This window comes from Salvelinus namaycush, chromosome 2 (genome assembly GCF_016432855.1).
Source record: "Salvelinus namaycush isolate Seneca chromosome 2, SaNama_1.0, whole genome shotgun sequence".
NCBI classification, from domain to species: Eukaryota; Metazoa; Chordata; class Actinopteri; order Salmoniformes; family Salmonidae; genus Salvelinus; species Salvelinus namaycush.
The window spans coordinates 21,171,412-21,191,089 of NC_052308.1; the positions used below are offsets into that span (position 1 = coordinate 21,171,412).

Consider the following 19,678-nt stretch of genomic DNA (forward strand, 5'->3'; position numbering starts at 1 on the left):
TGCCATCCAGGACCTCTACACCAGGCGGTGTCAGAGGAAGGACCTAAAAATGATTGCTCATTTTGGCCGGGCAGCCAGTTCTAGGAAGTCTTCGTGGTTCCAAACTTCTTCTTTAAGAATGATGGAGGCCACTGTCTTCTTGGGGACCTTATATGCTGTAGCAATTTTTTGGCACCCTTCCCCAGATCTGTGCCTCGACACAATCCTGTCTCGGAGCTCTACAGACAATTCCTTCAACCTCATGACTTGTTTTTTGCTCTGACATGCACTGTCAACTGTGGTACCTTTACGTAGACAGTTGTGTGCCTTTCCAAATCATGTCCAATCAATTCAAGTTGCAGAAACATCAAAGATAATCAATGGAAACAGCATGTACCTGAGCTCAATTTCTTGTCTCATTGCAAATGGCCTGAATACTTATGTAAATAAGGTATTTCTGTTTTGCATTTTTTATACATTTGCAAAAATTGTCATTATGGGATATTGAGTGTAGATTGAGGAGGAAAAGCATTTATTTAATACATTCAAAATAAGTCTGTAAAGTAAAGGAAATTGGTTAAAGTAAAGGGGTCTGAATGTTGTTTTCTGAATGCACTGTATTTTTATCAATACATTACAATAGGCCTCCTAAGACAAACAGAACTGATGGCACAGTAACTTTATTCAGAAACAAAGAGTAAACATTTAAAAAAAGGAGAAACATAAGCATGTATAAATAAAACCATCTGGAGTTTCCAGTTTAAATTATTACCGGTAAACACACCTGACAATTGATAGGCTACACAAACATCAAACTGATGGAGTAGACTACACAAACATCACATTATAAATGCTTGCATTTACAGTCTCAGAGTTCACATACTGGATCACTGATAGTGTGACATTAATACACTAAGACACTTCTTCATTAAGTTGGCTGTCCTTTTCGTACACAGAACACTTAAGAGCATTTGTGAATATACATATGGTACATTTTGTCTTGAAAATACTGTACCACTATAATAAGCGCTTGCACTTTGGTAGTTTTGTTCAGAGACAACCACACTGCTTTTTCAAATAGGGATTTGCAATGCTTTGACAATTGAATAGGGGAGAAATGGTATGCACGTCCTGTCCTAATCGCACAAGCTGAACTATTACAGAAATACAAAAGTGCATTAATCTACACATCTTCTGTACACAATATTAATGGTAATTGCTTAGTGTATGATTTGTTCATACTGTGTTTAATACTGCGGTTGACATTTGGAGAACTGGACAAGTTGAATCATATTCCCTCTTGTACAGATAGACATTGTAGTCATTTAGCAGACACTGTTATCCAGAGCGACTTACAGGAAAAATGTGGGTTAAGTGCTTTGCTCAAGGGCACATCAAAATATTTTTTCACCTAGTCGGCTCAGGTATTCGAACCAGCGACCTTTCGGTTACCGTCCCACTGCTCTTAACCACTGCCGCTGCTATGCAAGTGATTTTGTTGATGTAACATATTCACTTTATTTTTGGACAATTGCAACATGCAACATAAACAGAAAGCTCTGCTTAAGCAAAGACCCATATTAGCTTTGCATGACATAAAAGGATCAATTAGGCAGCGACCTCCAGGCAGAGTGAGATCATTTCAAACCATTTCCAGAAGCCTATGGTATAGCGGCCTTACGGAAGACATTTTCGTTGCCCATTTAAGAGAAAAAAACACGTTGACAAAAATAACCTCTGCCATGTTTAAATTCTCTCTTAATACTCCACCGGGACTTATCCTAATCATAAGAAAACATTGGACTTTTTTTAAAGGTAAAAAAACAAAACATGAAGTCTATCATCACATTTTCACATGTAAATCAGGTTCTGTAAAACATTTAGTGGGTGGATGATAAGGCAAGTTTACACCAAACACAGCATCATTGACCAGCACTGTACAGTATGCCTGTCCTACACCAGGGGTGTCAAACTCATTCCATGGAGGGCAAATTGTCTGCTGGTTTCTGTTTTTCCCTTTCAATTAAGACCTAGAGGGAGTTCCTTACTAAATCAGTGACCTTAATTCATCAATCAAGTACAAGAGAGGAGCGAAAACCAGCAAACACTCAGCCCGCCGTGGAATGAGTTTGACACGTGTTCTACACGCTCATGATCCATACCACCATCATGTCCATTACACCATGATCTGTTGTGTTACAAACACCGTGTAACGCATACGGATTCCATCTGGTCTGGGGACTTCTGACATTGCACATCTTCCACAGAAAGATTCCCATAGTGATGTCAGAGACAACTTCCTCTGTTCAGTTTCCTGTAATTATTTTGGTGGAGGCCTCACATGACGGACCACTTTCTTCTCGTACACGGTCCTCATGGACTTTTCCACCTGTTTGAGGAACACCTGGGGAATCCGACCACACAGGGTGTTGACTGTGTCCAGAAACTTGGTCTGGAGGGGATAGAACAGCGACTGGAACAAGTTGTCCTCAAAGGGGTACTACGAAACAGAACCATTGCATGCCTCAGGGTTAGATACCAGTAGTGGTAGCTTATCAAACCACACAGAAATCAACAGTACCATTGCCTACTGTAGGCACTGTAGAGGGGGATGCATATGAATCATATCATCTGGCTAATAAAAGGCATATCTATGGACAGCAGAGGGGGCTGATGTTGCTGTGAGACAAGGATTTCCTTATGTAAACATGTCCACAGCGTTTGCTGTCCAAGGAGAAAAGGACAAAGGAAACAATAATCCACTAAAATGAATAGATTATTCTTACCTCGTGTACGGCATCATAAACGACTTTAAAGGCTGGTTGCTTGTCGTCGTGATACACTCCTCGGTTCCCATGGAGAATGGACACGCCTTCCTCCTCAGCTCCTTTACAGTTGCTCCCATACATGCAGTGATCAGGCCTGTAGTTCCACTGGCATGGGAAGGTGTACAGACACTCTGCAAACACACCGTTATACGTCTGTTACATCAGATTTCTGCACAATGTCCCCAAGATTACCAGTGTATACTCTCTCTGATACAAGTATTGTTACTGCCAAAGAGCATTTAGAAAAAAATAAACCTAATGACTTCAACGTGCAATGCTAATCGCTCAGGACCCTTCTAAGTTTTGCTTTACTGATTTAACAATTATCAAATTGCTTGCTTTACAACTACAAGGATTGTAGTCCTTTTAAACTGCATCAAATCCTGGCTTGTGAAGGGAGAATAACACCAACAGAGTATCCCCTTAAACCATAAACATGGGTACACGTCAAAGAGAAAGATCAGACATGTTTCCATGGTGAGGCAGATATTACACAGTGACTGGCTGCTCCCACCACATGGCCCTGTTTTTCCATTTGGGGTTGCTGCTATGGGAATGGTTATTTCCTGGACAGGTTCTAATCATGTTGTCAGACAAACAATGCTCCTGCCAAGTCTACTTAAGGCTTGGAACACTTAATACCCATCTCGCAGACTGCACCTGTGTCAATCTGCTGCTGCAGCCACAGGCTTGTTTAGTTCCACAGCGGTGACTTAATTCAGGAGTTATTTCTTGTGGATGTATTAGAGAAAACCAATACCTACACCTGCTTGAAGGAATTATATTGAATTCCGTACAAGCTGACATTCACGCAAACACCCTTTGGAATTACATTTTGGGGAAACATTCTAATTTGATACAGGCCTAAGTATAGCTATTGCTCTTGCTGTCATCATGAATGGCGGTGACATTATATACAACTTTATTTTCCTATTTGTAGTTGACAATTTCTTCCAAGTCAATGACAGCACTCTGCTACATTGAGGAAGACAGAGGGAGGCAGAGTGTACCAGGGCCCAGTTTTCCAAAAGCATCTTAAGGCTAAGTTCATCGTTAGAACCTTCAAAGGAGCGGTTTCCCAAAACCATCATTATTGACGTTGCACTAGAAAGCACTCGTAATCGAACGCCTGCCTCAGACCACTCGTAGACAGCTAAGTGCGTCGTTAGATGCTTGCCCTTCCGCATCACTTTCTACAAAAAAGATTTAAGCTAAACATACAATAACATGGTTTATCGTTTCCCTGTGACCGCTGATAACTTCAGAACAAAATGGATTACAAATACAAAGTTACCAATATCTTTGCAATTGATACAAACAAGCAACATATATGTTAATGCATATGATAAATGCATTAAAATATAAATACATTAGGGAAAGAGGCATACCTAGTAAGGTGCACAACTGAACGCATTCAACCGAAATGTGTCTTTCGCATTTAACCCTGAATCAGAGAGGTGTGGGGGCTACCTAAATCGACGTCATCGGCGCCCGGGGAACAGCTGTTGTTGGGGATTAACTGCATTGCTCAAGTGTAGAACGGCAGATTTTTAGGCATTACTGTACATACAGTTGAAGTCGGAAGTTTACATACACTTAGGTTAAAACTTAAACCACTCCACAAATGTCTTGTTAACAAACTATAGTTTTGGCAAGTCGGTTAGGACATCTATTTTGTGCAAGTCATTTTTCCAACAATTGTTTACAGAGAGATTATTTCACTTATTATTCACTGTATCACAATTCCAGTGGGTCAGGAGTTTACATACACTAAGTTGAATGTGCCTTTAAACAGCTTGGAAAATTCCAGAAAATGTCACGGCTTTAGAAGCTTCTGATAGGCTAATTGACATAATTTGAGTCAATTGGAGGTGTACCTGTGGATGTACACTGCTCAAAAAAATAAAGGGAACACTTAAACAACACAATGTAACTCCAAGTCAATCACACTTCTGTGAAATCAAACTGTACACTTAGGAAGCAACACTGATTGACAATAAATTTCACATGCTGTTGTGCAAATGGAATAGACAAAAGGTGGAAATTATAGGCAATTAGCAAGACACCCCCAAAAAAGGAGTGATTCTGCAGGTGGTGACCACAGACCACTTCTCAGTTCCTATGCTTCCTGGCTGATGTTTTGGTCACTTTTGAATGCTGGCGGTGCTCTCACTCTAGTGGTAGCATGAGACGGAGTCTACAACCCACACAAGTGGCTCAGGTAGTGCAGTTCATCCAGGATGGCACATCAATGCGAGCTGTGGCAAAAAGGTTTGCTGTGTCTGTCAGCGTAGTGTCCAGAGCATGGAGGCGCTACCAGGAGACAGGCCAGTACATCAGGAGACGTGGAGGAGGCCGTAGGAGGGCAACAACCCAGCAGCAGGACCGCTACCTCCGCCTTTGTGCAAGGAGGTGCACTGCCAGCGCCCTGCAAAATGACCTCCAGCAGGCCACAAATGTGCATGTGTCAGCATATGGTCTCACAAGGGGTCTGAGGATCTCATCTCGGTACCTAATGGCAGTCAGGCTACCTCTGGCGAGCACATGGAGGGCTGTGCGGCCCCACAAAGAAATGCCACCCCACACCATGACTGACCCATCGCCAAACCGGTCATGCTGGAGGATGTTGCAGGCAGCAGAACGTTCTCCACGGCGTCTCCAGACTCTGTCACGTCTGTCACATGTGCTCATGTGCTCAGTGTGAACCTGCTTTCATCTGTGAAGAGCACAGTGGCGAATTTGCCAATCTTGGTGTTCTCTGGCAAATGCCAAACGTCCTGCACGGTGTTGGGCTGTAAGCACAACCCCCACCTGTGGACGTCGGGCCCTCATACCACCCTCATGGAGTCTGTTTCTGACCGTTTGAGCAGACACATGCACATTTGTGGCCTGCTGGAGGTCATTTTGCAGGGCGCTGGCAGTGCACCTCCTTGCACAAAGGCGGAGGTAGCGGTCCTGCTGCTGGGTTGTTGCCCTCCTACGGCCTCCTCCACGTCTCCTGATGTACTGGCCTGTCTCCTGGTAGCGCCTCCATGCTCTGGACACTACGCTGACAGACACAGCAAACCTTTTTGCCACAGCTCGCATTGATGTGCCATCCTGGATGAACTGCACTACCTGAGCCACTTGTGTGGGTTGTAGACTCCGTCTCATGCTACCACTAGAGTGAGAGCACCGCCAGCATTCAAAAGTGACCAAAACATCAGCCAGGAAGCATAGGAACTGAGAAGTGGTCTGTGGTCACCACCTGCAGAATCACTCCTTTTTTGGGGGTGTCTTGCTAATTGCCTATAATTTCCACCTTTTGTCTATTCCATTTGCACAACAGCATGTGAAATTTATTGTCAATCAGTGTTGCTTCCTAAGTGTACAGTTTGATTTCACAGAAGTGTGATTGACTTGGAGTTACATTGTGTTGTTTAAGTGTTCCCTTTATTTTTTTGAGCAGTGTATTTCAAGGCCTACCTTCAAACTCAGTGCCTCTTCGCTTGACATCATGTGAAAATCAAGAGAAAATCAGCCAAGACCTCAGAAGTCTGGTTCATCCTTGGGAGCAATTTTCAGACACCTGAAGGTACCACGTTCATCTGTACAAACAATAGTACGCAAGTATAAACACCATGGGACCATGCAGCCGTCATACCGCTCAGGAAGGAGACGCGTTCTGTCTCCTAGAGATGAACGTACTTTGGTGCGAAAAGTGCAAATCAATCCCAGAACAACAGTAAAGGACCTTGTGAAGATGCTGGAGGAAACAGGTACAAAAATATCTATATCCACAGTAAAACGAGTCCTATATCGACATAACCTGAAAGGCCTCTCAGCAAGGAAGAACCCACTGCTCCAAAACCACAATAAAAAAGCCAGACAACGGTTTGCAACTGCACATGGGGACAAAGATCGCACTTTTTGGAGAAATGTCCTCTGGTCTCAAGACATCAGTCAGGAAGTTAAAGCTTGGTCGCAAATGGGTCTTCCAAATGGACAATGACCCCAAGTATACTTCCAAAGTTGTGGCAAAATGGATTAAGGACAACAAAGTCAAGGTATTGGAGTGGCCATCACAAAGCCCTAACCTCAATCCTATAGAAAATTTGTATGCAGAACTGAAAAAGCGTGTGTGAGCAAGGAGGCCTACAAACCTGACTCAGTTACACCAGCTCTGTCAGGAGGAATGGGCCAAAATTCACCCAACTTATTGTGGGAAGCTTTTGGAAGGCGCCCCGAAATGTTTGACACAAGTTAAACAATTTAAAGGCAACGCTACCAAATACTAATTGAGTGTATGTAAACTTCTGACCCACTGGGAATGTGATGAAAGAAATAAAAGCTGAAATAAATCCTTCTCTCTACTATTATTCTGACATTTCACATTCTTAAAATAAAGTGGTGATCCTAACTGACCTAAGACAGGGAATTTTTACTTGGATTAAATGTCAGGAATTGTGAAAAATTGAGTTGAAATGTATTTGGCTAAGGTGTATGTAAACTTCCGACTTCAACTGTACATTTCATGTTCAATAAATTGAGTTCTATTTTCCTACTTGTAGGCTACTGACTGTAATTTGTCTCATATTTTATAATGTGTGTGCAATGATGTGGCAAATCAGTGATTTAATGCATTTTTATTGGTTAAGCATTAGAATAAGCCACCTCAATATTTGCAGCCATAGGTGGTAAAATCTCTCTCTAGGAGCTGATCCGTCGTCAGTATTGTGAAATAATTGGAATGTTAAGGTAAGATTTGAATTGAGAAAGCTGACCCGAGAGCAGCGGTGCCTTTCTTTCGATCCTATCAGTATGGACAAATGCTCCAATGACGCACTTAGCGACTGTTCTCTCTGCATGGTGTTCTGGGAAAGGCATGTTACACCTACAGCTGTAGGAAAGATGTATCGTTAAAAACACTCGTAAGCCTAAGTTCCATCGCTATCGGGGAACCGGGCCAAGATTTGTAGTGGAAGAGAGAGGGAGGAAGAGTGTGCCTGAGTTGTAGTGGAAGAGAGAGGGAGGAAGAGTGTGCCTGAGTTGTAGTGGAAGAGAGAGGGAGGAAGAGTGTGCCTGAGTTGTAGTGGAAGAGAGAGGGAGGACGAGTATACCTGAGTTGTAGTGGAAGATGATATTTAAGAGATCTTGGTCACCCCAGGTGATGTGATTCTTGTACTTCTGGTAGAGTGGGTGGAGGAGGTCCTCCCATGACAGGCCACTGGGTATCATGCTGTTCTGGAATAGGAACAAGGACTGTTTTACTCCACCGCTTAGGGAGTGTGGCGATCGCAGAGCCTCAGTCTACTCTACTCTGAGCACTCAGATTATTGACGCTGACTGCCAATAAGTGACACATCTGTTGCTGGTTGGGTTCAGATAGATACGATTGATTGATAAAACCAATCTCCTTGCAGCTTTCAGGTGGAAAACAGGGAAGGCATGACCAAAATACCAAACGGAGATGACCAAAAGGCTTAATGATTGATGATGTTCCTTACTTTGAACAGAGTGCTTCGTATCCTTGTGAGGTTCATCAGCATGACTCCTGAGTTGACCCCGGTGACCCCGTAGAAGGGATGACGTGCAAAGCGGCTATACCAGCCTATCTTAGGGATCTCATGCTCTGGGGCCATAGCAGCCAGCTGGGTGGTGTTGAAGGCCTTGAGGAAACTCCACATATCATCCATGGGCCTGAGGAACAGCACATCTGTATCCACGTAGAGTAAAGAGTCTACATCCTTTAGGATCACCTGTTAGGACAATAATCATGTGTAGGTTACTATCAGAATAATTAATGTCCTCTTATTCCAGTGATAGTACATAATGCATACACATTACCATTCAAAAGTTTGGGGTCACTTAGAAATGTCCTTGTTTTCCATGAAAACATACATGAAATTTACATTTTACATTTTAGTAATTTAGCAGACGCTCTTATCCAGAGCGACTTACAGTAGAGTGCATACATTTTATTACATTTTACATACTGAGACAAGGATATCCCTACCGGCCAAACCCTCCCTAACCCGGACGACGCTATGCCAATTGTGCGTCGCCCCACGGACCTCCCGGTTGCGGCCGGCTGCGACAGAGCCTGGGCGCGAACCCAGAGACTCTGGCAGCGCAGCTAGCACTGCGATGCAGTGCTCTAGACCACTGCGCCACCCGGGAGGCTATGAAATGAGTTGCAAAATGAATAGGAAATATAGTCAAGACGTTGACAAGGTTATAAATAATGATTTTTTATTTAAATAATAATTGTGTCCTTCAAACTTTGCTTTTGTTAAAGAATCCCCAATTTTCAGCAATTACAGCCTTGCAGACCTTCGGCATTCTAGTTGTCAATTTGTTGAGGTAATCTGAAAAGATTTCACCCCATGCTTCCTGAAGCACCTCCCACAAGTTGGATTGGCTTGATGGGAACTTCTTACGTACCATACGGTCAAGCTGCTCCCACAACAGCTCAATAGGGTTGAGATCCGGTGGCTGTGCTGGCCACCCCATTATAGACAGAATACCAGCAGACTGCTTCTACCCTAAATAGTTATTGTATTGTTTGGAGCTGTGCTTTGGGGCATTGTCCTGTTGGAGGAGGAAATTGTCTCCAATTAAGCGCCGTCCACAGGGTATGGCTGGCGTTGCAAAATGGAGTGACAGCCTTCCTTCTTCAATATCCCTTTAACCCTGTACAAATCTCCCACTTTACCACCCCCAGACCATCACATTGCCTCCATCATGCTTGACAGATGGCATCAAGCACTCCTCCAGCATCTTTTCTGCATCTCACAAATGTTCTTCTTTGTGATCTGAACACATCAAACTTGGATTTGTCTGTCCATAACACTTTTTTTCCAATCTTCCTCTGTCCAGTGTCTGTGTTATTTTGCCCATCTTAATCTTTTCTTTTTATTGGCCAGTCTGAGATATGGCTTTTTCTCTGCAACTCTGCCTAGAAGGCCAACATCCCAGAGTCACCTCCTCACTCTTGACATTGAGACTGGTGTTTTGTGGGTACTATTTAATGAAGCTGCCAGTGGAATAGCCTTTATTTCTTAGAACAAGAATATACTGATGAGTTTCAGAAGAAAGTTCTTTGTTTCTGGCCATTTTGAGCCTGTAATCGAACCCACAAATGCTGATGCTCCAGATACTCAACTAGTCTAAAGAAGGACAGTTTTATTTATTCTTTAATCAGCACAACAGTTTTCAGTTGTGCTAACATAACTGCAAAAGGGTTTTCAATTAGCCTTTTAAAAGTATAAACTTGGATTAGCTAACACAACATTGGAACACAGGAGTGATGGTTGCTGATAATGAGCCTCTGTACGCCCATGTAGATATATACACTGCTCAAAAAAATAAAGGGAACACTAAAATAACACATCCTAGATCTGAATGAATTAAATATTCTTATTAAATACTTTTTTCTTTACATAGTTGAATGTGCTGACAACAAAATCACACAAAAATTATCAATGGAAATCAAATTTATCAACCCATGGAGGTCTGGATTTGGAGTCACACTCAAAATTAAAGTGGAAAACCACACTACAGGCTGATCCAACTTTGATGTAATGTCCTTAAAACAAGTCAAAATGAGGCTCAGTAGTGTGTGTGGCCACGTGCCTGTATGACCTCCCTACAACGCCTGGGCATGCTCCTGATGAGGTGGCGGATGGTCTCTATAGGGATCTCCTCCCAGACCTGGACTAAAGCATCCGCCAACTCCTGGACAGTCTGTGGTGAAACGTGGCGTTGGTGGATGGAGCGAGACATGTTGTCCCAGATGTGCTCAATTGGATTCAGGTCTGGGGAACGGGCGGGCCAGTCCATAGCATCAATGCCTTCCTCTTGCAGGAACTGCTGACACACTCCAGCCACATGAGGTCTAGCATTGTCTTGCATTAGGAGGAACCCAGGGCCAACCGCACCAGCATATGGTCTCACAAGGGGTCTGAGGATCTCATCTCGGTACCTAATGGCAGTCAGGCTACCTCTGGCGAGCACATGGAGGGCTGTGCGGCCCCCCAAAGAAATGCCACCCCACACCATGACTGACCCACCGCCAAACCGGTCATGCTGGAGGATGTTGCAGGCAGCAGAACGTTCTCCACGGCGTCTCCAGACTCTGTCACGTCTGTCACATGTGCTCAGTGTGAACCTGCTTTCATCTGTGAAGAGCACAGGGCGCCAGTGGCAAATTTGCCAATCTTGGTGTTCTCTGGCAAATGCCAAACGTCCTGCACGGTGTTGGGCTGTAAGCACAACCCCCACCTGTGGATGTCGGGCCCTCATACCACCCTCATGGAGTCTGTTTCTGACCGTTTGAGCAGACACATGCACATTTGTGGCCTGCTGGAGGTCATTTTGCAGGGCTCTGGCAGTGCTCCTCCTGCTCCTCCTTGCACAAAGGCGGAGGTAGCGGTCCTGCTGCTGGGTTGTTGCCCTCCTACGGCCTCCTCCACGTCTCCTGATGTACTGGCCTGTCTCCTGGTAGCGCCTCCATGCTCTGGACACTACGCTGACAGACACAGCAAACCTTCTTGCCACAGCTCGCATTGATGTGCCATCCTGGATGAGCTGCACTACCTGAGCCACTTGTGTGGGTTGTAGACTCCGTCTCATGCTACCACTAGAGTGAAAGCACCGCCAGCATTCAAAAGTAACCAAAACATCAGCCAGGAAGCATAGGAACTGAGAAGTGGTCTGTGGTCACCACCTGCAGAACCACTCCTTTATTGGGGGTGTCTTGCTAATTGCCTATAATTTCCACCTGTTGTCTATTCCATTTGCACAACAGCATGTGAAATGTATTGTCAATCAGTGTTGCTTCCTAAGTGGACAGTTTGATTTCACAGAAGTGTGATTGACTTGGAGTTACATTGTGTTGTTTAAGTGTTCCCTTTATTTTTTTGAGCAGTGTATTTTTTTTAAATTCCGTTTCCATCTACAATAGTCATTTACAACATTAACAATGTCTATACTGTATTTATCATAAATTTGATGTTATTTTAAATTGACTTTTTTGAATCTGACATTTATAAGTGACCCCAAACTTTTGAACGGTAGTGTATATGGGATTATTTATTTGATTTAACTAGGCAAGTCAGCTAAGAACAAATTCTTATTTACAATGACTACAGACACCCTGGAGTCGAAGGCTGTATCACAACCTGCCATGATTGGGAGTCCCATAGGGCTGCGCACAGTTGGCCTTGCGTCGTCCGGGTTTGGCCGGTGTAGGCCGTCATTGTAAATAAGAATTTGTTCTTATTGTAGTCCTCTAGCACTGTGATGCAGTGCCTTAGACCACTGCGCCAGAATGGCTTGACGGAAGATTAATCACAAAGCAATCTGTTCCTGATGAGAATCAAATAGCACTCGGCTCCTGCAAAGTATAGGGTTTGTGTTGCATCATCTGCCAATCAATAAAGTTGCAGACATGGATTGCTTACCACTTTTTACAACGGTGCAATGTGTACAAAAACAAAGCAATGTGTGCACACGGTTTGATGATTTAAAGACTGTCCATTAAAAAGTCAATGAATGGCCACGGCAATGCTTTAATTAAGTTATTGAATTAAATCTCCGGGGATTGCTTGTTTGTTAAGTAACGGTCAATGGGTATGAATAAAGCCATATATTATCATACTGAGGTAACTGATTATATACCAACAAGTAAAACCCATCATAAAGTATTCATACTATTATTACCTGGGTATATCATTCTTCTGCCTGCGTAAATTAAGCTAAACGTATCTAATAGAAAATGCATTGGGGTCGGGATGCAGCCCAGAGTGGCATGGTACTAAGAAAACTGATGACATGGGCAATTCCCTTAACACATTTTCTAATGAATATAGCTTTATCAGTTTATATGTTTGATAGATATGATTCAAATCAAAGTTTATTGGTCGCGCACACAGATTTGCAGATGATGTCGCAGGTGTAGCGAAAGGCCTATGTTTCTAGCTCCAACAGCGTAGTAATTATGATTAGGTACACAGAGCGATAAGAGAGACGATGTGCTGCAGCCTTACAGGGAGAAACAGCCTCTGGGCAGCGCAGGGCTTGAACAGCTTTTTCCATTCCTCTGCATTCCCCACAGAGAACGTGATTGGGTAGATACTGTACTGGAACTTGTTTGTGATAGCATGGGGCCACTGGCTCAGCTGAAAGAGAAACTACACAAAGTTACTAAACATCATCATTTGCTGTGAGAGGTCGCACAGCCATTTTTAGATGCAATCACAGGAAGTCTCATTTAATTTCCAAAGAAACAAAAGCACAACTTGAGCGCATTTTCAAAAGGTTGAGTCAAGAGGTGTAGAGGAACGGGATCACTGAGAGAGCTGATGGAAATATTCATTATTATGACACATGATACACTCCTGAGAGTTCAAGTCTACATAAACACCTAAGGAAGTTCTTGTAAACCAATTAAGTAATGTCTTTACAGTAAGTGCAGCGGTGTTGTACATTGACCATAATGCTGCCAGTTATTGTTATAACTACGCCCAACTCCCAGTTAAACTAACCTAAACAAAAGGAGGTAGAAAATATGAATCCCATTCTGTCCAAGCCTGAGGGTTACCCCCTTAAAGTCAACACTGCTGTCACACATAGAAGCCTACGTTTTTCTGCTCTGTTAGACCCTCAAGCCCTCCATAATCATCAACATTATTAAACAATTTGGCCATGAGACAAAGATCAGTGTGAGGAGCAGGCAGGATTTCTGCTGACGAGGTGCACAGATCAAAGAGGTCAGAAACCTTTTTAGCTTGCTTCTAATTCCTTTTTCACCAGCACAGGCCGGATGTGAAGCATTCCATCTCCTGCTCACATGCGACTAACCTTTGGGTTTAACCAACTCAACTTCCTGCCTAGCATGAAGTCAATTACAAAGGGGAGGTTCTCAGATGGTAAACATACCATAACCCATAAACACACAAAGGGTATGTAGCCCCATGCATGCACCGTGTTTTCATTTATGTAGGCCAGGGCTCTCCAACCCTGTTTATGGAGAGCTACCCTCCTGTAGGTTCACTCCAACCCCAGTTTTACCTAACCTGATTCAGCTTATCAAGCAGCTAATTATTAGAATCGGGTGTGCTAGATTAGGGTTGGAGCTAAAACCTACAGCACGGTAGCTCTCCAGGAACAGGGCTGGAGAGCCCTGAATGTAGGCTATATACCTTCAGGTTTACAGCTACACAGTAGCATAAGACATTGACTTTCGTAAAGCTTGAGTCGTGAATAAACTAACATTGACTGAAAACTTGCATGGTTAATGCGGTGAGGCAAACGTCTGGGGGATATATGATCCGACCTTGAGATAAAAGGGTCTGATGCCTGTAAGGCGTTAGAGGGCAAGTGAGAGGGAGATCAAAAAAGGTTAGATCTGGGTTTTTTTTTTTAACATGCCAATACCTCGATCTGGCAGTGAATGTCATCTATTACTGAGCATGGAAGAACATTAAACAAGATACTGTCAGTATGAAAAGCATGAGAGTCTTTGAAAATATTCAAATAGTCCTATATTTCATTGAGAATTACAGTGGTCCTTTTCTAGAAACATACCGTACCTAAAGCCTAGATCATGCACATTGTTAAGGGGATACTTACCCCCTTTTCAAACTGTGAGGTCAAGGGGTCCTCTGCAAAGATGTGGAATTTGATACTCTTGATGCTGAAGAGGAGGGCTGACTTGACCATGGTGAGCGTCTCATCCAGGCGGTTCCCACAGGCCACCACGGCCAGGTGCATGACCTCCTCAGCACGGGCGCGCTTCGATGCGGGCCGACCCACTCCCATGTCACTCCTCTGTCTGCTACAGGGATACACACAGGGGCAACAAGTATGAGACTCTCAGCTTACAGAAGGCTCCTCAGGCTTGCTCATCAACAGAATGGCAGAGCCGTGCCGCTGCATAGCAACGCTGATACTTCTTCATGGACATGTCAACGGCCATGAGAACAGATCTGAACATGACAGGACATGGCTTAGACACATATTCCAGACAGTACATAATCACACTGTTTCTACTGACAGACAGCTAACCAACATGTTCATATTCAAGGCCTCCTACAAGACATCCCTGTCATATGCTCAGGGTGAGCAGCACTCCCTCTATACCCTTCTCTCTGTCCTGTAGTGTAGGTCTGTATATACCCACTGGGCTTTGTTCTCTCATGTTCAAGGCCAAGTCGTTTCTATAGCTGACATAAAAATGCTCTCTGCACAGCAACAGAGACTGCCAATGAATTCAAATGGATTCAGCAGAGCAGAATAAATCACACGCTGAAGAAGAAAAATGCATATAGCTCAACGTAGAACTAGACCTAAATCCTCAAGTTGCATTTTATGTACACACCGTATGGGATGGTTTTTATGATGCGTGTAAATGTAAACATTAGCATACGCAAAGGAAGAATGTTCTAAAGAAGGATTTTGGGACCAAAGTATCCCTCATTTGTGTGAGGATTTTGGAAAGGAAACATACTATTCTGCCAGAGGAAAGTGCAACATCTACCCAAGAGCTTCATGTAGGCAAAGAATGTGTCTTTTAGTCTAACAATCTGAAGGGGGAAACTGAAATGTGACAGGTGGGTTGCAGGACAGTCTCCAAGCGTGACACTTGGTTTTCTGCATGGCTGAGGGACAATCATGCAACACAGATTACAACGGATGGCAGAGCTCAGAGAAACCTGTCCTCTAGGCTTTGATGGCAGAGGCTCTTTCAAGAACAATTTGTGTTTATGAACATGTACTGTGTACATTATTACTAGGGGGAAAATGATACACCAAAAAAATACTGAGGGAGAGGCATATTGTCTTTTAACCTGCAACCTAACCATAAATGCTCAGAAAATGTGTTGTTCTATGATACATACTGCATTGCGTTATAGATGGCCTGGATCAGTGAAATTAATGTTGTGAACACAGTTAGTTAGACCAAACAAAGCCCCATTATTTATTGTAAGAAGAACATGCTGCTCATGTGAGGTAATCTTACATAGTGTTAGAACTATTTTCCACCCATCTGGAAACATTTTGACAAACTCAAGACTAGCTCTAAAGGGATACAAGGACTGCACTAATTATTGACAACAGAGAGTACTGTGCCTACGTGGCCTTGGGCACGCAACAATCTCTTTCAAATCATGAAGAAAGAGAAAACAGCTTAGAAGAGCACAGTGACAATACAGCTTACCTTAATCAACAAATCTATCAAACATTACTTCAACTATTTAGAAATTCCATCAGATACGAGCCACTACTGCAATGCGCTGAAGGCTTGGATGAAACCTGTGTGAAGGGAATGCTATCAGAAGTTTTAGAAAAATCTGAAAATGTGTCCTCCCTATGCATAATGGATTTCAAACAGAGGAGGCTGGTGGGAAAAGTTATAGGAGGATGGGCTTATGTCTGTAATGGAACGGTATCAAACATGTGGAAACCACGTTTGACTCTGTTCCATTCCAGCCATTACTTTAAAAAAAAAAAAATGTAATCCCATTTTCTCCCCAATTTTTGTGGTATCCAATCGCTAGTAATTACTATCTTGTCTCATCGCTACAACTCCCGTACGGGCTCGGGAGAGACGAAGGTCGAAAGCCATGTGTCCTCCGAAGCACAACCCAACCAAGCCGCACTGCTTCTTAACACAGCGCGCCTCCAACCCGGAAGCCAGCCGCACCAATGTGTCGGAGGAAACACCGTGTACCTGGCCCCCTTGGTTAGCGCGCACTGCGCCCGGCCCGCCACAGGAGTCGCTGGAGCGCGATGAGACAAGGATATCCCTATCGGCCAAACCCTCCCTAACCCGGACGACACTATGCCAATTGTGCGTCGCCCCACGGACCTCCCGGTCACGGCCGGCTGCGACAGAGCCTGGGCGCGAACCCAGAGACTCTGGTGGCGCAGTTAGCACTGCGATGCAGTGCCCTAGACCACTGCGCCACCCGGGAGGCCCCATTCCAGCCATTACAATGAGCCTGTCCTCCTATAGCCCCTCCCACCAGCCTCCTCTGATTTCAATAAAGTAACTATCTTTGAGTGAATCATCACCCCTAGCTACATGCATTCTGTTTAACAGATTTCCCAGTTACTCAACGCCAACCTCTGTCAGGAGGTACTTAAGTGAGTGAGCTACCAAAAAGAGAGCTTTTTCCACCTGATGAGGCCCACGTAAGAAGTCTCTCAAACCTTGTCAGGATGCTCGGATAAGCAGGGAGATTTCAAAGCCCTGCAGAAAGAGAGAGAGCAGTCTCCAGTCATCCAAGATGACATTTTTATAGCTTTACATAATGTCAGTGCAACGGAATACCTTGTTGGCCTCGGGGGGACACTGTTTTACAGTATTCCAGATGATGGGGCAAGGAATTAGTTTAAAAAGGCTTATTAAATCAGATGTAACCATTGGTAGGAAAGTTTTTTTTTTTTAATGGCGACAGTATCATGCATGACCTTTCCTTACACACTGTGTGAGACAGACTGAAAAATACATGCTACATTGAGCCTGGATGTGAAACATCCATCAGCAGTGGAATACATTGACCAAAAGTAAGTGTTATTACAGTGTAATTGTCTACAACAAGATATTATGACTGTAGAATTTAGTGTGAGCTGGGACAGCTGATGGTATATGTTAGGGAAGCAGCTCTTCTCCCTACTTTTATCCACAGGAAGCAGAGTGATACATCAAGAGGAAATGGTTTGATAAAAAGAGGAAAGAGTAACCAAGACAACATCATATCTTATATTTTATGGTAATTCTATGCCTCCCTTTCAGCCCTCCCCTTGACCAGAACCAATGGTAAAGTACCTGAAGCTAAGGGAGATGTGCAGTGTTTTTTTAATTTTTTTTATCAGAGCGCTTACTGCTTTGTTTGCTAAACCTACTTTGGTTATTTTCCTCCATCACCATTGGCCTCCACCCCATTTCTCTTATCAGTAGAGAGCACATGCGTGTGGGTGTGGTCACTGCCAGGACACTATGGTCCAGTCTGAATGCTTTATAAATGCTTCCAACCAGACCACTGATCAAACAGGACATTGTAGGTGAAAGCAAGCTTTACAACAGAAAGCATTGCCTTTAGAACATTGCCTTTAGACTATCAAATCTGGGCTATTATCATATCAGTGACAGCCATGACAGAGGGAATAGAAGGATGTTATGTTTTGGGCAAGAATTTGAGCAGGGCCCAAATTAGTATAATAGGAGACATAACAAAATGTACACACCTGGACAGAAATAGTGAATGATGACAAACCATTGTCTAGCTATTGTCTGCAAGGCACAGGAAAGAGGGGATGATGGCCATCAGTTGAGGTCATCTATACTGGTCTGTATTGGTCTACTTCGAAGGGACATGGCATCACACATCATATTATACACATTGACAAGTTCAGCCTCTTGACTTGAAGGTGGAGAGTTCTAAAAGATATGTAAAATGTATGCTCCTCAATCCCCAGTAGTGTAATGACTGGGTCTCCTTGGACTAATGTATGTTCCATCATCTTAAACTCTCTGAAGGTGACCTTTAAACCTGTTAACCACAGGACTTAAAAAAGGGATAAACCCCAGAGACCATGGGGTACAAAGGTCAGATTAAACTATCAAATTGATTCCGTTGTTTACAAAGCTACACAATTAGAATATTTTTACAACCCCAAGACACTTCTTTGAGCTGATGTTGGGATTAAATTGGCACACAATTTACTGAATAGGTGATAACTTTGCAATAAATGTCATACATCCATCAGTCATTTAGAAAAATACATGTGATAATAAAAATAGGATTTGAATGACAAAAGCATGTTTGGTCCTCTCATGACTGATCAAGCCATTGTTTGGTGCCAACGTCCTTGAACATAATTGAGCCTATGTATATTTTTGATGGGGGGGGCACGTCTTCCTGAATGAATAAAGAGAAAGACAGGATACGTGTGGACTCATTCCATTACTTCCACAGGGAATAAAACCCATCTACCTCTGTAAGCAGATAGTCATGCAATCCGTATAAAGGCGCAAAAAAATCCCCATCTAACCTTTGAGACATCTTGCGTCTTTAAATGTGTTCCAAAACGTTGATGAAAAAAATAGGCGTGGAGAAAAAAAAACATGAATCACATCAACATTAGCAAGCGAGTAATGGTGCGATAATTCCTTACCTCTTTGCGATCGCATTGCCTCCTCTACTGGATACTTTCGATACTTTTCGGTACGTGAGTGGTTGTTTGTGTGGAATGTGAAGTTCATCGAGAGTTTTTTTTGTTAACTTTGATGCAACATTGTTTCGAAGCCCCGAGAACTTCGGAAAATAGTTATCCTCCTCAACTTCTTTCAAAGGCGGATCGTCTGCAGCATTTCCCCCAAAAAAGTACAAAAGTAAAAAAACTCCAAAACAGACAGCGATCACAACAATTTTACAATGAATTCTCATCGTGAAAAATTGTTCTGATGATTTGGAGGAGCACAATATTCCTCTTTCATGTCTGTGAATACGTAATTACAGCTAGAGTTGACATTCTGTTACTACTCCGTTGCATTGCGCCGCAGATGACCCAGAGCGAAGAGGAGGAGCTTTCCACGTCCATGAACATCACAGTGGGAGTTTCTATATTCTCTTACCGTAATCTTTAGAAGAGAAGTGCAAGAGTTTTGTTTGACATCACAACGTGAACTCATCCATCACAATGCATCAGTAGCTATGTTTACATTAAAGCTGCAACATGCAGAAATCGCTCCGCCATTTCCTGGTTGCTAAAATTGTAATAGTTCGTCTAATCTAAGTTTATGTGACAAAACAAACCATTTTTAGTGTAGAGAATCATTGTACCATCTAAACCGTGGTGAAATATGTTTGAAATACCAAACA

The 19,678-nt window shown here is 43.3% G+C and overlaps 1 protein-coding gene across 4 annotated transcripts; it reads right to left on the reverse strand.

Annotated features, from left to right (window-relative positions):
- Positions 1-643: 643 nt before the first annotated feature.
- On the reverse strand, positions 644-19,375 carry LOC120060041 (glucoside xylosyltransferase 2-like). 4 transcript variants are annotated; one of them, XM_039009114.1, is made up of 7 exons: positions 18,972-19,375; positions 14,421-14,622; positions 12,836-12,979; positions 8,294-8,545; positions 7,907-8,030; positions 2,766-2,938; positions 644-2,479 (listed from the first exon to the last, which is right to left on the reverse strand). In XM_039009114.1, exons 1-7 carry the CDS (start codon positions 19,241-19,243, stop codon positions 2,300-2,302), a joined length of 1,347 nt encoding a protein of 448 aa, XP_038865042.1. In that variant the 5' UTR covers positions 19,244-19,375; the 3' UTR covers positions 644-2,299. The 4 variants fall into 4 exon arrangements, with proteins under 4 accessions (XP_038865042.1, XP_038865049.1, XP_038865034.1 ...); XM_039009121.1 differs by having other exon boundaries at positions 12,836-12,967; positions 14,421-14,625; positions 18,972-19,374; XM_039009106.1 differs by having other exon boundaries at positions 14,421-14,625; positions 18,972-19,374.
- Between the last annotated feature and the right edge of the window lie 303 nt (positions 19,376-19,678).

Excerpts from the sequence above, each read along its gene's own strand:
- LOC120060041 (XM_039009106.1), bottom strand. The coding sequence starts at position 19,243 with ATGAGAATTCATTGTAAAATTGTTGTGATCGCTGTCTGTTTTGGAGTT. Across the intron at positions 14,626-18,971 it reads GGCAATGCGATCGCAAAGAG|CAGACAGAGGAGTGACATGG; the intron begins GTAAGGAATTAT and ends GTATCCCTGTAG. Across the intron at positions 2,939-7,906 it reads CATCTTCCACTACAACTCAG|AGTGTCTGTACACCTTCCCA; the intron begins GTATACTCGTCC and ends GTGTGTTTGCAG.